Source organism: Ipomoea triloba, chromosome 7 (genome assembly GCF_003576645.1).
Source record: "Ipomoea triloba cultivar NCNSP0323 chromosome 7, ASM357664v1".
Lineage (NCBI taxonomy): Eukaryota > Viridiplantae > Streptophyta > Magnoliopsida > Solanales > Convolvulaceae > Ipomoea > Ipomoea triloba.
Genome location: NC_044922.1, coordinates 2,741,395 through 2,755,847, shown reverse-complemented (window position 1 = coordinate 2,755,847; position 14,453 = coordinate 2,741,395). Strand labels below are relative to the sequence as shown.

Sequence of the window (14,453 nt, the reverse complement as noted above, 5' to 3'; positions counted from 1 at the left end):
CCCCCCCCCCCCATTGACCCTATTCAACATTTTTTTAATTTAAGAAAGTTTCGACTAACCCCCGGTGCTTAGCGTTGTAGTTCATCATATGACTTAATGTCACGGTTTAAGGCGCCAATGTATTATCTCGAATTCCACTAAAACATGAATTGGAAACAACTACAAGATAATGGAAGATGTATATTGGATCCCTTAAAGACTAATGTCTTGACGGTTGGTGACTGTGTGACTTGCAAATTACGTAACTCCAAATGCGAAATTTGGTGGGCTTATAATTTATCTAATGAAATTGCTAAGTTAAAAATAAAAATAGTCTTCAACTAATTTGAATTTGTCGTGTAATTGTGACTAGGTGGAGTTGGTGAATGAGTAGGTAATTGGTTGGACGGTTGGGGTGTGAATTTCAATATTCAACCATGTTATTAATGTCTTCACCTCTCTCTTGATTGCCAAACAGATGGCAAATTATATATCCAATGCACGTGAGAGATTTAGGCACATAAAAATAGTATAAATACATAAAAACAATATTATAAGTATTTAAAAAATTGCAATATTTAGTTAATTGATTTATTTACAGTAGTAATTTTTTATACCTACAACAATGCATTTATTTATTTATAATGATAATTTGTATGAACCAAATTTAGTGCATGAAATAATGATTTTATGTCTCTCTAAATGTCTTTTAAATTTTTTTAAACATCAAAATGAATTTCATTTAAAATATCCTAATTATATCTTTTTATTGATTTTTTATACATTAATTTTATCTGTATACACAATTAATGAGGTGAAATATTTGAATGCAACGTTCAATATTGCACTTATTTTCTTTAATGGAAACTCCCTTAAATTGGTTATCTTCTTTTTTAATAAAATGGTAAATACATTATATGAAAGTATAAAATGCAATGTTGGGGTTAATATGTATGAGTTAGTACATTTTGTCCTAATATGATCCCACAAGTGTGGGCTTCGACCAATGAAAAGGCTACTTGAACAAATAAAGACAAAGGTCCATGAGGACAATTGTCCCCTCTCCACGTGAGTATGACACTCAAACAAATTTGGAATAATGGTTTTCCTAATAAAAGTTTTCTTGAGTTTTTTACTTGTGTGGAGAAAATAGGAGAATAACATAAAATCAATTCATACTGCACTATTGAGTGTTGTGGGAAATTAAAGGGAGAAAAAAAAAGTCAAAATTAGTGCGCGTTGCGTACACCAGTGCCACCGAACAATCACATACATTGTTCACATCTTATGGAAGTGTTGAGTGATCGTTAACTAGCAACCAGTATATATTTTTTATAATTACTCTTTCACTGCCAATTGGCTTAACAAAAAAACTTTTAAAAAGTGCAAATCATTATCTTGCTCTAAGGGGGTGTATGGTTGACATGAATTGGAATTCAATGTCAATGTAATTCCATGAAAAAAAAAATGCATTGGTTGAAGAGAATTGCTATTTACTCAATTCAATGAATTGTAATTCGTAGCAGCCCTCATATGAATTGTAATTCAGTCATTATAGTAAAAGGAAAAATGAGTTGGAATTACATATTTACCATTGATTATTACTATTATTACATAAGGATATTTTAGTCTTTATATTACTTCTTATTTTTTTTCATTCCAATAACTCTATTTCTCCATACCAAACAATGTAATTTGAATTTTTACTCTATTTTCACCTTTTTTTTTTCTAACTGAATTACAATTCAATTTTTGTTCTGATTCATTTCTTCCAACAAAATGCCATGAAAGAATCATAGTGCATAAGATCCATAACTATATAGTATATTCATTGTCCATTTTGTTCTCTCTCTTCTTTTTTTTTTTTTGGAAAACCAAACGAAAGTGAATATATTAAGCACGAAAAAATGGTAATACAGGCCATGGGATATGTAACCCACGACCCTAAGACAGGCGAGGAATCAATTGCCCTTTTGTTCTCTCTTATTAGTTGTAGTAAAAATAAAGAAATCAATGATCATCTATATATAAACAGTAACTCTAATATTTTGTTGACAAATAGTCTACATTAAAACTAATACAATTATATGAAAACTTTTGTTTTGTAGTTATAGTATTCTTCAAACCTTTATACCGCAAAGATAATACAATGACAATTATAAGTTTGACCATAATCTTGTTTATCGGATACCCTGGACTGATAATCCAACATGAAGGAAAAAAAAAAAAAGACTAAACAGATCTAAAAGTGTAAAATTCTTAAGATTTATAGCTTTTGGTGAAAAGAAGTACACATCGGATCCGTGGCGCAATGGTAGCGCGTCTGACTCCAGATCAGAAGGTTGCGTGTTCGATTCACGTCGGGTTCAAATCCCCCGATCCTAATCACGGATTATATTTTTCTTTTTTAATGAACCCTGCAGGCCGGCGAGGTAGCTGCGGCGGCGACTGTCCGTCCAGGTGAAACTCGTCGACAGCAGTGTGGAAGTTGGACGAAGAGCTATGATTTCTTTGCGGCGATGTGCGTTTGATTTCTCCCCACGGTGGAGCTTCATGGTAATTTTGAGGTCAGCCTGGTTAAACTGAGCTTTAATTGTCCAATGTGGTATCAGGCATTCTCTAGTGGGTGTTAATTGTTTATTGCATAATGGTAAATTTGTAATTTGTTTAAATATTGATGGCAATTACAAAACAAAAATAAATCCAAATGTTAAATAAAAAAATTGCAGCCATCAGATATGAATTTAGTGGTTAGATAGGGGGTGCCATTTTTGAGGGGCAAATGGCAACTCCCAAATATAAGTATAGGAGATTCTTCAACTCACTTTCTCTTTCAATCTCTCTAAAAGCTTCAAGCCTACGCCATGGGGAAGATCAAGATTGGAATCAACGGTATAGATGGATTCCAGCTTTTTGTTCGAATTCATTTTATTTTTTTGTTTTGTTTTGTTTTTTTTTGTTTTTTTTTTGTTTTTTTTTTGCGACGGAAAAATGGATGAAATCTGTGTGCTTATTTGTTTGATGTTTTACTTCAGGATTTGGAACGATCGGACGATCGGTCGCTACGGCTGCTCTGCACAGTGAGGATATCGAGCTCATTGCAGTCAACGACCCGTACATCAGTTGTGAAGCCATGGTACGATCAGTTTAATAGATTTAGAGCTTTTGAATCTGTGGGAGCTTAGATTTGTTCAGGTGTGTAATGGTTTTATGTGATTTTTTGTGTAGGCATATATGCTCAAGTATTATTCTATGCGCTGTCAATGGGAACGCCTTGACGTGAAGGTCCACGATGAGAAGACCCTTCTGTTCGGCGAGAAGGCAATTAAGGTCTTTGGATGCAGGTACGCGATTGTTGGATTGCGTTTTTAGATCTGTGATTTTGTTCAGTTTTTTAGCTGATGATTATTCGGCATGGATTTCCAGGAACCCAGAAGAAATTCCATGGGGTGAAATTGGTGCTGAATATGTTGTCGAGACTACTGGAGTCTCAACTGACAAGGATAAGGCTGCCGCTCACTTGAAGGTATAAATTTAGTACTATCAAAGCGGGTCGGTCCGTCCTACCGCATACCTAATCTCTGGCAGGTTTTTTTGCGGGCCGACCCACTAGGGTTCATGCAGCCCTAGCCCGCTCACGCAGGTTCGTGGCCCAGCGGACTTTTTTCTTTTTAATTTTTGTTGAATTCAAAGTTCAAAATAACAAGTTTAGCCTACAAATACTAACATTACGAATTTGCAATCCAACTTTATAATCTAACAAAAATTAATATTAATTCAAAGGTCAAAAAAATAAGTAAAGCCTACAGATAATATTAGTTTTTTGTGTTTAGAAATTCTAAAAATAACATTATATATATATATATATATATATATATATATATATATATATATATATACCCGTCACAGGGTCTTTCTCAGTCCGTTGCACAGGAGCTGGTCCAGGGTGTAAGAGAGTTCCCTTGCCACTTGAGCTACCCCATTGGGTTATACTTTTTGTATATACACACACTCCATCCCATGTCATTTTATGTGTTTGATTTTATTTTAATTCAATTTTTCATAATATTAGGTTTTGTATTAGTATATAAAATTTATATGTTTAAAATTACATTGAAAAACGATTAGACACCAAATTAAATTTTAAAATAAATAAAAAATATTAAAGAAAATAATTAAAGAAGAAATAGTTGGTTGGACGGATAAATATGCTAAATAGGACAAGTAAGATGTGAGAGAGTAATATTTTTGTTTAATTAATCTAAATTTGGGTTCATTAAGTTAGGTTATACTCCGTACTACTTTATGTCCTTTTGATTCATTGTTTCGTTTCTGTCTGTCTGCTATCCCACTGTTCTATGATCCTATTTTAGTAGCATATATTGTGATTCCAGTGATAGGTTTTTGTATAAATCCCAAATTAGTAATGGTCTCTAAGCACTATAGTTTAGTCCAGTCCACATAACATATTCAGAACTTAATGATATGTGTACTTTGTAGATAATGTTATTTGTGTGTGTGTGATGACTACCTTTGAGAGTAGTAAGTTGTTTTTTATTTGAATTTATTGTATGTAATTGGTTGATTGATTATTGTGGTATGATCAGGCTAGTGCGAAGAAGGTTGTGATCTTTGCTCCTAGCAAAGATGATCCCATGTCTCTTGTGGGAGTTCCAGAGCTTAACATTGTCTCAAATGCAAGCTGCACTACCAACTGTCTTTCTCGAGTAGAGATGTTAGAAGAGTTTGGAGAAGACCTACCTGGTTCATTGCTTAAGCTGCTCGAGTGTATAAGAAAACCTTTAGTGTCACGACAGATTTTGGAAGAACATATGTTTCAGAAGAGTTCTGCAAATACTTGGTCCAATTTGCCCATGTCGGCCCACTCCCACTACTCTACTAACACCCATATATCTCCATCTGAGACACAACCTTCCATCCAGAAAACACAGGCTTCTGGTTCCATACTCAGCTCCGGCTCAACAACATCACCGGCTCCGGCACAACATTCTTTGGACATGATAGTGGAAGGACTTTGTTCCCGCTATCAGCAATCCTACAGCACATTACATGAAGTTGCGCAGCTGTCCTTGCTTGAACTTCCATTGACTGCCATGGGAGGAACGGCCGCCGGTCCCAAGACAATGAAATTACGGGGCCAAATTGCAGGTCAAGAAATTGTAATAATGGTGGACAGTGGCGCAAGCCATAATTTCATCTCTAGCCGCTTGACCAGCATTCTACAGCATCCACTGGAATCAACCACAGCCTTCGGAGTCCAATTGGGGGATGGTCGTGTCGTTGAATCAAACGGTAAATATTCTCATCTGCCTGTTCATTTGGGCTCCATTGTAATGCCGATCGATTGCTTTGTGTTTCCCTTGGGTGGAGTTGACTTGATTCTGGGCATAGATTGGCTACGGAAACTAGGGGATGTTATGGTTAATTGGGCAAATTTAACAATTACATTTAGAATTGGTGATACATTGGTACAATTAGTTGGCGACCATTCTCTGGATGGACTTCCTATCTCCCACAGTTCATTGGATAAAACTGAAGACATTGAATACTGCTGCATGTTGTGGGAGCTTTCTCTGTCACCAAATATTCAGGATGATAGTGAAAACAAAAATCAGTGCGCGTTGCACGCACCAATGCCACTGAACAGGCACACACACTGCTCACACCTTATCGGAGCGCTGGGTGGTCAGCAACTAGCCATCATTGTATAATTTTAATTTTTATTACTCTCTACTTGCCAAAGACCTTGTGGTCTAGTGGCACCCGATTTCCTGGTTTACACTGTGGGTTTGAGTCTCAGTGGAGTCAATTGTAAAAAAAAAACAATCACTGTATAATTTTTATTAGATTGCCCATTCTCCAAAAAATTTCCAAACAGAAATTTGCATTGCATACTTACCAAACAGGTCTTGGCATATTTTAAAGATCTCTGATAAAACCAAATCAACAGGAAAGTACTGTCTAATCGCTCCAAAGTTGAGATCACATTGTTGTTCCTTGATCTTTTTGGTGTAGTACAGAAGGTCCTCAATACCAAAGGGCAATTCTCCCTCCTCTTTCTTCTAAACCATCAATATAATAAATTGTCAAGAGAAGACACATTGAATGGTGAAGTGAAGTCATGATCCACAGCATACCTTTAATTCTTTTAACATTGCAAGTTCTCTAGATGCCAAATCAGTCAAACTGGCAGATACATTCTCCAAGAGCTCAAAAACCTAAGTTCAAGAAGCACAAAATAAAGCTTTTCTACTTTGCATTATAAATAAATAAAGAAATAAGGGTTAAATAAACCATTGAATTACACCGGCGAAGAATAAGATCATCTAAAAGTGTAAAATTATTTATAAGCTCTGGTGAAAAGAAGTACACATCGGATCCGTGGCGCAATGGTAGCGCGTCTGACTCCAGATCAGAAGGTTGCGTGTTCGATTCACGTCGGGTTCAAATTCCCCGATCCTAACCACGGATTGTATTTTCATTTTTTAATGAACCCTGCAGGCTGCACCTGCATATGCAAAAAAGAAGCCGAAATTGAGAAGTGAACCAGAAAACTACTTTCTGCATTTCCTTTTAAGCTTTGGGCACACCTTCATCTAACGTCAATGGATTTTTCCCTTAAATCAATGGAAGAAAGAAGAAAGATATTTGAATGAAAGCACAGTGGGTTAGAGCTGGCTTTGATCCATTTAGAAGCCACCTTATTTGTGGTTGGATCTTAGCTGCAAAACCTTATGAAGCTTTCTGTAATTCTGTTTATTGTTAATAGCTGAGTTTTGGTACAAACATCACTACTGGTAAATAATAATCTCATGCAAGTTGCAAGTTAAATAGTGATGGATTAGGATAAGGAATCTACTGGTCAAGCTTTGTGCAACCAATCCATCCAGAATGAATCTCCTGATTCCGTAGCTATAAGAGGTGTGATTTATTATAATTTGCAACAATATTAACTCCCAACCAAGTTTAGTTGATTTTGTAAGTACAAAATTTTAAGTGCGACTCTTTGTTTTGACCATATTTTTGATTAAGATGTGACATATATATTCTCTCATATAAATTAAGGATCGTGTGTCCTGTCATTTCAAATCTTAGCTCCAAAATATATTGAAGAATAGTGAAATATTAATATATATTATAAATTGATTCTAAAAATATTTTTCAACATTGTAAATGCCCTTATATATATATTCTTTTTGCGACTTATAATCGAACTTGTCACACATGATCTTTCTAGTATGATTTATATCTTATTTGTAATTTGCATGTTATTACACACAAACAATATTTACTCTGTATACACAATCAAATATTGATTATGGAATCGATGTTCACCTAAAAACAAATAATTGTAAATCTCTTTATATGCTCTCTAGAACTCCTAGAAGGGTAAAACAAAAACCGTTCTAGAATTGAGACTTAGGACTGCTGGATAATTACGCAACCTATATCAAAATTTATAATTAAATTCATTGTTTTTGTAAAGATTATTATCGAATAGGTGTTGTGGTGTAGTTGGTTATCACAGTCAGTCTAACACACTGAAGGTCTCCGGTTCGAGTCCGGGCGACGCCAATTGAAAGCACTCAATTTTGACTTTATAATTCTGTATTTATTTTTTATTGATTATTTGCGTGATTGAGGCGTGGAATGTGACGTTTACATTGACAGTATAAATCACTCCCCATTTGGGTGGGCATAACGTCACATATTCTTAATTAGTATTCTCCTATTAAATTAATACTCAAGTTTTTTTTTTTTTTCAAACTAAAAAAATTTCAAGTTTTTTTTAAACATTTCAACATAATAATAACAAAATTTATACTATATAACAAAAATATCGTTCATATTATCACAATTTTTTTTTAAATGTGATAAAATTCAATAACTTTGAGTAGTATGTTGGTTGATGTTATTATCTTTTAAAAAATGATTATAATAGTAATAAGTGTGATTGATTATCGACGTTGTAATACAATTTGATAATAAAAACAACAAAATTAATAGAGGTTTATCAAAATTGAGTCAAAATGTTTAAGCAAAATGTGTGCTTTCTTCCCCAACAAAAATAATAGAAGTTTAGCATAATTGAGCCTAAATATTTAAGCAAAATGTTTGACTTCTTTTTCTTATTTGTTTGTTTGTTTTTTAATATGCTCATTATTCATTTTCAAAAAAAAAAATGCTCATTATTCTAATGTATCGACCAATATTAGTATATAAACTTTTTTTTTTTTGGCTACTTGATGCAACCATACATAATATGTTGTTTGTTTTAAAATAAATTGTTGTAGCGAGGATTGATAATACTCAATATAATTCAAATTATATATATGATTGTACTCATGAAGGTATGAACGAAATTGTGCAAGTCTCTTATAATTTACTTATATATCTCGAGTCCAAACTTTATGAATACAACTACTATAAAAGTATAAAACTCATGAATGAGTGTTTTGTCACTCATCCAATATGAACTTTATTAATCTAACAACATGTTTGGTTCACGGAATGAATTTGAAGGGAATAGGAATACTATTCCATAAGGAATGGAATAGGTAAGGAATAGAATATGAATTGTATTTCAGCGTTTGGTTCGCGGAAGGAATAGACTTGAGAATTGTATTCCAGCGTTTGGTTGGTTAAAGGAATAGAAATGGAATATATATTTAAAAGACATAAATGCCCTTGTACAAAATTTATTATTATTATTATTATTTTTTGACAAGATTATTATTATTATTATTATTATTATTATTATTATTATTATACATACATACCCTTATAAAATATGTAATAATAATAATAATAAGGATATTGATGTTAATATTAATATTAATATTATTATTATTATTATGTAATAATAAAATAAAAATTATAATAATATTAATAACAATAATAATAAAAATGAATACTAATAATAATAATAATACAAATTAAAACAAAATTACATATATAATAATTTTTTTAAATACAAATTGAAATTTTTGATCCATTGGTAACTTATGAAGAGGAGCTCATTTATTAAACATTGCTTCTCTTTTGAAATTAACAACAGGATGAGGAAGCCTTAAAGAGCCAAAAACTCATTCATCTAAGGAACCTTAATTGTTCTTAGTTACAAGTTTTTTTTTTAAAATAATATAGGACCATTTTGGGAAAAGGAAGATCTTTTCTCCAAAACGCGCCAAGGGATAAAATTGGAAATGAAAATAACAACATTAGGCTATTCCTGAGGACTCAGGAATAGCCTAATACCTAGGGGGCCCTAGGAATCTCTATTCCCCTTGCAAGAGAAATAGGTCATTCTCAAGAACATTGTTCATGGGAATAGAAAGTTTTGCCAAACAGCGGAATAGGCATATTACTGGAAATGCTATTCCATTCCAGGCCTATTCCGCGAACGAAACGCGCCATAAGTGTGTAAAGTCTTAGTGTATCATTTGTAACTAAAGAAATTTATGGTATGCCTTATATATTTGGTAGAGAATGTACTGATAGCAATTAGTATAGTAAAAATTTACATAATTTATTGCAATATATATCATATACTCCGTATTAATTGTTGTGAGAATAAATAAGGATGAGAGTACAGTTATTATTGCATTTAGTCATAAAGCAACCCTTAGCTTTGATATGATGTATTTGAAGTTGATTTCATACCAAATCGAGCATGGAGCATTCAACAATCGAGGTTGACTGACTTCTCCAGTCACCCGTTTCCCGAAGCCCAAATCCAAGTTTTGTACCACAAACTCTTGTCTGCCATACAACCGGCTGGCCTTAGGTTTTGTCAAAGCCCATGGGCATCGCGCAGCTGCCGGTTTTCCTCCCGTCACCCCTTTTTCTAGAATATTCCGCGGTATATGTTTTCTTCTTTCCCAAACAATCATCATTTCAAATTTTGCAAACCCTAACCCACCACCATCAATAGTTAATGATATACTCGGGTCCACCTTACAAAGTAGACTCGCCTTCAAATACATAATTTAATATTGAATATTTGCATTTGATTTGTGAAATATATTCATGTAAAAATTTAAAATATTATACTAACAAATCATCTGCTCGATCAATTTAATATTTTAACATTATGTGAGTTTGTCTAATTTTATTGAGTTAAATAATAAGTGATAAAATGAATAATTTTAGTGTAATTTATAAATATATAAATTTATATAATAAAAATTTGATTAAAAATAATTTCAATCCAACCTCATCAATTATTTTTGTTATTTTAAAATAGAAGAGTCATATTATTTGTACGGCTTTGTTCTTCTCGAATATCGACATTTCCAAGGTGGTATTTGTACAGTAGTAATCTTCTTTCTTTTTCACCAAGACATCAAAAATAAGAAAAAAAGAAAAGAAAACAAAAGCACGGCACTAGTCACGTGTCCCTCACACCTAACCCCCAGCAACCGCTCTTTATATACACCGAATCCTTTTTCCACTTCCCCTGTCTCACTCTCTATTACATTCTTCAACTCACTCTCTCGCTCTAAACTTTTCAACTTTCATCTCTCTAGAAGCTTCAAGCCTCCGCCATGGGGAAGATCAAGATTGGAATCAACGGTATAGATGGATTCCAGCTTCTTCTTCCTATTCATTTTATTTTTTTTGTTAATTTTTTTGCCACGGAAAAAAATCCGTATGCTTATTTGTTTGATGTTTTGCTTCAGGATTTGGAAGGATCGGACGATTGGTTGCTAGGGTTGCTCTGCACAGTGAGGATGTCGAGCTCGTTGCAGTCAACGACCCGTTCATCAGTACTGAATACATGGTACGATTAGTTTAATAGATTTAGAGCGTTTGAATCTGTGAGAGCTTAGATCTGTTCAGGCGTAATGGTTTCATGCGATTTTTGTGTAGACATACATGTTCAAGTATGATACTGTGCACGGGCAATGGAAGCACCATGACGTGAAGGTCCAAGATGAGAAGACTCTTCTGTTTGGCGAGAAGTCAGTTAAGGTCTTTGGATGCAGGTACGAGATTATACGATTGCGTTTTTAGATCTGTGATTTTGTTCAGTTTTTCAGCTGATGATTATTCGGATGGATTTTCAGGAATCCGGAAGAGATTCCATGGGCTGAAGCTGGTGCTGAGTATGTTGTGGAGTCTACTGGAGTCTTCACTGACAAGGACAAGGCTGCCGCTCACTTGAAGGTATAATAATGTTCATCTGGTCTACTTTTTAGGATATATATATACACACACACACACACTACCTCCTTCCCATTTTATGTGTTTGATTTTATTTGAATTCAAATTTTTTATAATGTTTCGTACTAGTATATGAGATCTATATATCTAAACATTACATTGAAAATACGATTAGACACCAAATTAAATTTAAAAATAATTTAAAAATATTGAAGAAATTAAGCATATAAGAAATAGTTGGTTTGGCTGATGAATATTACAAATAAGGCAGATAAGACGTGACAGAGTAATATTATTGTTTAATTAATCTAAATTTAGGTTCATTAAGTTTGGTTACTACTTTTGTTCTTTTGATTCATTGTTTCATTTCCGTCTGTCTGCTATCCCATTGTTCTGTGATCCTGTTTTAGATGCATATATTGTGATTCCAGTGATGGTTTCTGTATAAATCCCAAATTAGTAATGCTCTCTGAGCACTATAATTTAGTCTTACTCACATAACATATTCAGAACTTGATGATATGTGTACTTTTGTAGATAATTATTTGTGTGTGGTTTGTAGATAATGTTATTTGTGTGTGACGACTACCTTTGAGAATAGTAAGTTGTTTTTTTATTTGAATTTATTGTATGTAATTGGTGATTGATTTTTGTGGTATGAGCAGGCTGGTGCCAAGAAGGTTGTGATCTCTGCTCCTAGCAAAGATGCTCCCATGTTTGTTGTTGGAGTTAACGAGAAGGAATACAAGCCAGAGCTTAACATTGTTTCCAATGCAAGCTGCACTACCAACTGCCTTGCTCCTTTGGCTAAGGTAATAGCTGCTTCAGCCTCTTTATGTTTATAGATTTTTTCGTTGGCTTTAGATTTAATGGTTGGTTGTTTCGTATTGCTGCAGGTCATCCATGATAGGTTTGGCATTGTGGAGGGTCTCATGACCACTGTCCACTCCATCACTGGTGAGCTGATGCTCTTTTGCTTACAGTTGTCATTTGCATTGTTCTTCGTTTCTTGCTAATTTGCTGCTATGTTTCATCGTTTAGCCACTCAGAAGACTGTTGATGGTCCATCCATGAAGGACTGGAGAGGCGGAAGAGCTGCTTCATTCAACATCATTCCTAGCAGCACTGGTGCAGCCAAGGTAACAAGTCTGATTCTTTTGTCTGCGATTTCAATATGTGTTGCATGTTTTAGTCTTTGATTGGATTTATGGTTATGTAGGCTGTTGGAAAAGTTCTCCCAGCTCTTAATGGGAAATTGACTGGAATGTCCTTCAGAGTTCCCACTGTGGATGTTTCAGTTGTTGACCTCACTGTCCGAACTGAGAAAAAGGCTACCTATGAGGATGTCAAGAAGGCCATCAAGTAAGTTCTATTACATAGTATTCTGCTCTAGTATGTCACTAGAAATATGAATTTTGTTATGCTGGTTATTGATCATTACATCATGATACTGTGGACTACACTTACACATTGGAAATATTGTATTCTTTATGCTGGTTATGATAATTAGATCACAATACTGTGGACTGTACTTTCACATTTGAAATATTGTAAAATATTGAATTTCAACATGCTGGTGGACATTATATCTCATGGATTTGTATTTTCCTTGTTTCTCAGGGAGGAGTCAGAGGGTAAGCTCAAGGGCATTTTGGGTTACATCGATGAAGACTTGGTATCATCCGACTTTGTTGGTGATTGCAGGTGAATATTGTTTTACAATTCCTTGTACTCATAGGATGTATCTTCGATGTCTTGATAGCTTAGACATCCTTATATGGCCTGCATTTCACATTTGCAACTTGGTTTATTAATCCAGGTCAAGCATCTTTGATGCCAAGGCTGGAATCTCTTTGAACGAGAACTTCTTCAAGGTCGTTGCTTGGTATGACAACGAATGGGGTTACAGGTAATGCCTCTTTTCCTCCTTCACTTAGCTCCACCCGACCTGCATTCGTGTCATCTTTTGTTTATTCTGATGAGCATTCTTGATTCTGCAGTTCCCGTGTGATCGATCTGATCCGCCATATGCATTCTGCTGCTTAAGGGCTTAATGCCTCCAACATATTGGCAGCTTTTGGAGCACCCGGGGGGTTTTTGAGTATTTATTCCGAGTCCTGCAATTCTGAAAAAAGTTTGTTTTAGTTTCTTCTGATTTTCTTGTCAAGTGAATAAACGAGAAGAGTCTTGTCTTGAACAGGTTTTCCCCGTTCTTTTTGAGCTTGTATAATTTTACAACTTACCTTGGGTTGCTAATTAGTAAAATTAACTTTTGTCGAGTATTCTACCTTACATTTGGAATTGTGGATGGATGTTTTCTTTAAAATTTATGTTTGTTTGGTATTTAAGGCAATCTAGTTAGAGTTTAAGACAAGCTGACACTATACTTGCTAACAATTATACAAACCACTGACCATATGTCAAAAGATATATATAGATATGCTTATATTTCATAAAAATAATTCATTAATTAATATTTTTTTATTATAAAAAATTAAATTTAATAAATAATCTAAATGTTTTAACAATATATAAAAGCTATTGTTAATTATAAATTTTGTCCCTTTTTAAGTCGTATTGATTCATTTATACTTTCTCAACCTATTGAGGTATATATATGTTCAACCTGTTGAGGTATATATGTTACCTATATATATGTTCAACCTGTTGAGGTATATATGTTACCTGAGCACAAGTGCTTGATAAAAAATTATCTAATTATTTTAAATAATAATTAAATATTTATAAATAAATTAATAGAATTATAGCAACCTCCGTCGGAATGCATTGGGGAATATGATGGAGATGCAGCAGCCCATGTGAGTGGGGGGCATCCTATGACAACCCGCTGGACGCGCAAGATCCCATAGTATTGTATTAAGATACAAGACTCGCTAGAAAGTAGAAAGGCCATCTACCATAAAAAAAAATTGAATTTAAAATTTTATACTCCGTAATTAATAAATTAATTATTTGATTAATTTAATATTATACTCTGTACCGTACCATAGAGTAGAAGACAGAGGCTGGGAAAAAATATTTTAGTGTAAACTTGAAAAGTTTAAATACTACAATGAAATTATAAAATACCAATATATTAAATAGTTGCAACATAAATATTTATAGATTTTAGTGTTTTATCAATGAATTCATTGGTAATTAAATACTTAGAGATTTCAATTATTTACCTTCAAATTTTTTTGATAAATTTAAACTTTTTTTTTAGTGAAAATTGCACAAAGTTGACATATTTGACGACTAATTAATCTTGTGAGCCTAAATCAAAA

The 14,453-nt window shown here is 33.7% G+C and overlaps 2 protein-coding genes and 3 non-coding genes across 5 annotated transcripts; all 5 read left to right on the top strand.

The window, feature by feature from the left end:
- The first annotated feature begins 2,276 nt into the window (after window positions 1–2,276).
- TRNAW-CCA lies at window positions 2,277–2,348 on the top strand. The gene has a single exon. It is a non-coding gene; the product is annotated as a tRNA-Trp (tRNA).
- A 388-nt stretch (window positions 2,349–2,736) lies between these two features.
- LOC116025152 (glyceraldehyde-3-phosphate dehydrogenase-like) lies at window positions 2,737–5,881 on the top strand. The gene is made up of 5 exons (XM_031266265.1): window positions 2,737–2,871; window positions 3,015–3,115; window positions 3,208–3,323; window positions 3,406–3,505; window positions 4,587–5,881. The coding sequence occupies exons 1-5, from the start codon at window positions 2,844–2,846 to the stop codon at window positions 5,709–5,711; spliced, it is 1,470 nt and encodes a 489-aa protein (XP_031122125.1). The 5' UTR covers window positions 2,737–2,843; the 3' UTR covers window positions 5,712–5,881.
- Window positions 5,882–6,375: 494 nt separating this feature from the next.
- TRNAW-CCA lies at window positions 6,376–6,447 on the top strand. Its single transcript has one exon. It is a non-coding gene; the product is annotated as a tRNA-Trp (tRNA).
- Window positions 6,448–7,500: 1,053 nt separating this feature from the next.
- Window positions 7,501–7,575, top strand: TRNAV-AAC. The gene has a single exon. It is a non-coding gene; the product is annotated as a tRNA-Val (tRNA).
- A 2,885-nt stretch (window positions 7,576–10,460) lies between these two features.
- Window positions 10,461–13,458, top strand: LOC116025153 (glyceraldehyde-3-phosphate dehydrogenase 3, cytosolic). Its single transcript, XM_031266266.1, has 11 exons — window positions 10,461–10,575; window positions 10,683–10,783; window positions 10,873–10,988; window positions 11,070–11,169; window positions 11,832–11,978; window positions 12,063–12,123; window positions 12,208–12,305; window positions 12,386–12,528; window positions 12,787–12,870; window positions 12,986–13,075; window positions 13,167–13,458. The coding sequence occupies exons 1-11, from the start codon at window positions 10,548–10,550 to the stop codon at window positions 13,210–13,212; spliced, it is 1,014 nt and encodes a 337-aa protein (XP_031122126.1). The 5' UTR covers window positions 10,461–10,547; the 3' UTR covers window positions 13,213–13,458.
- The last annotated feature ends 995 nt before the right edge of the window (window positions 13,459–14,453 follow it).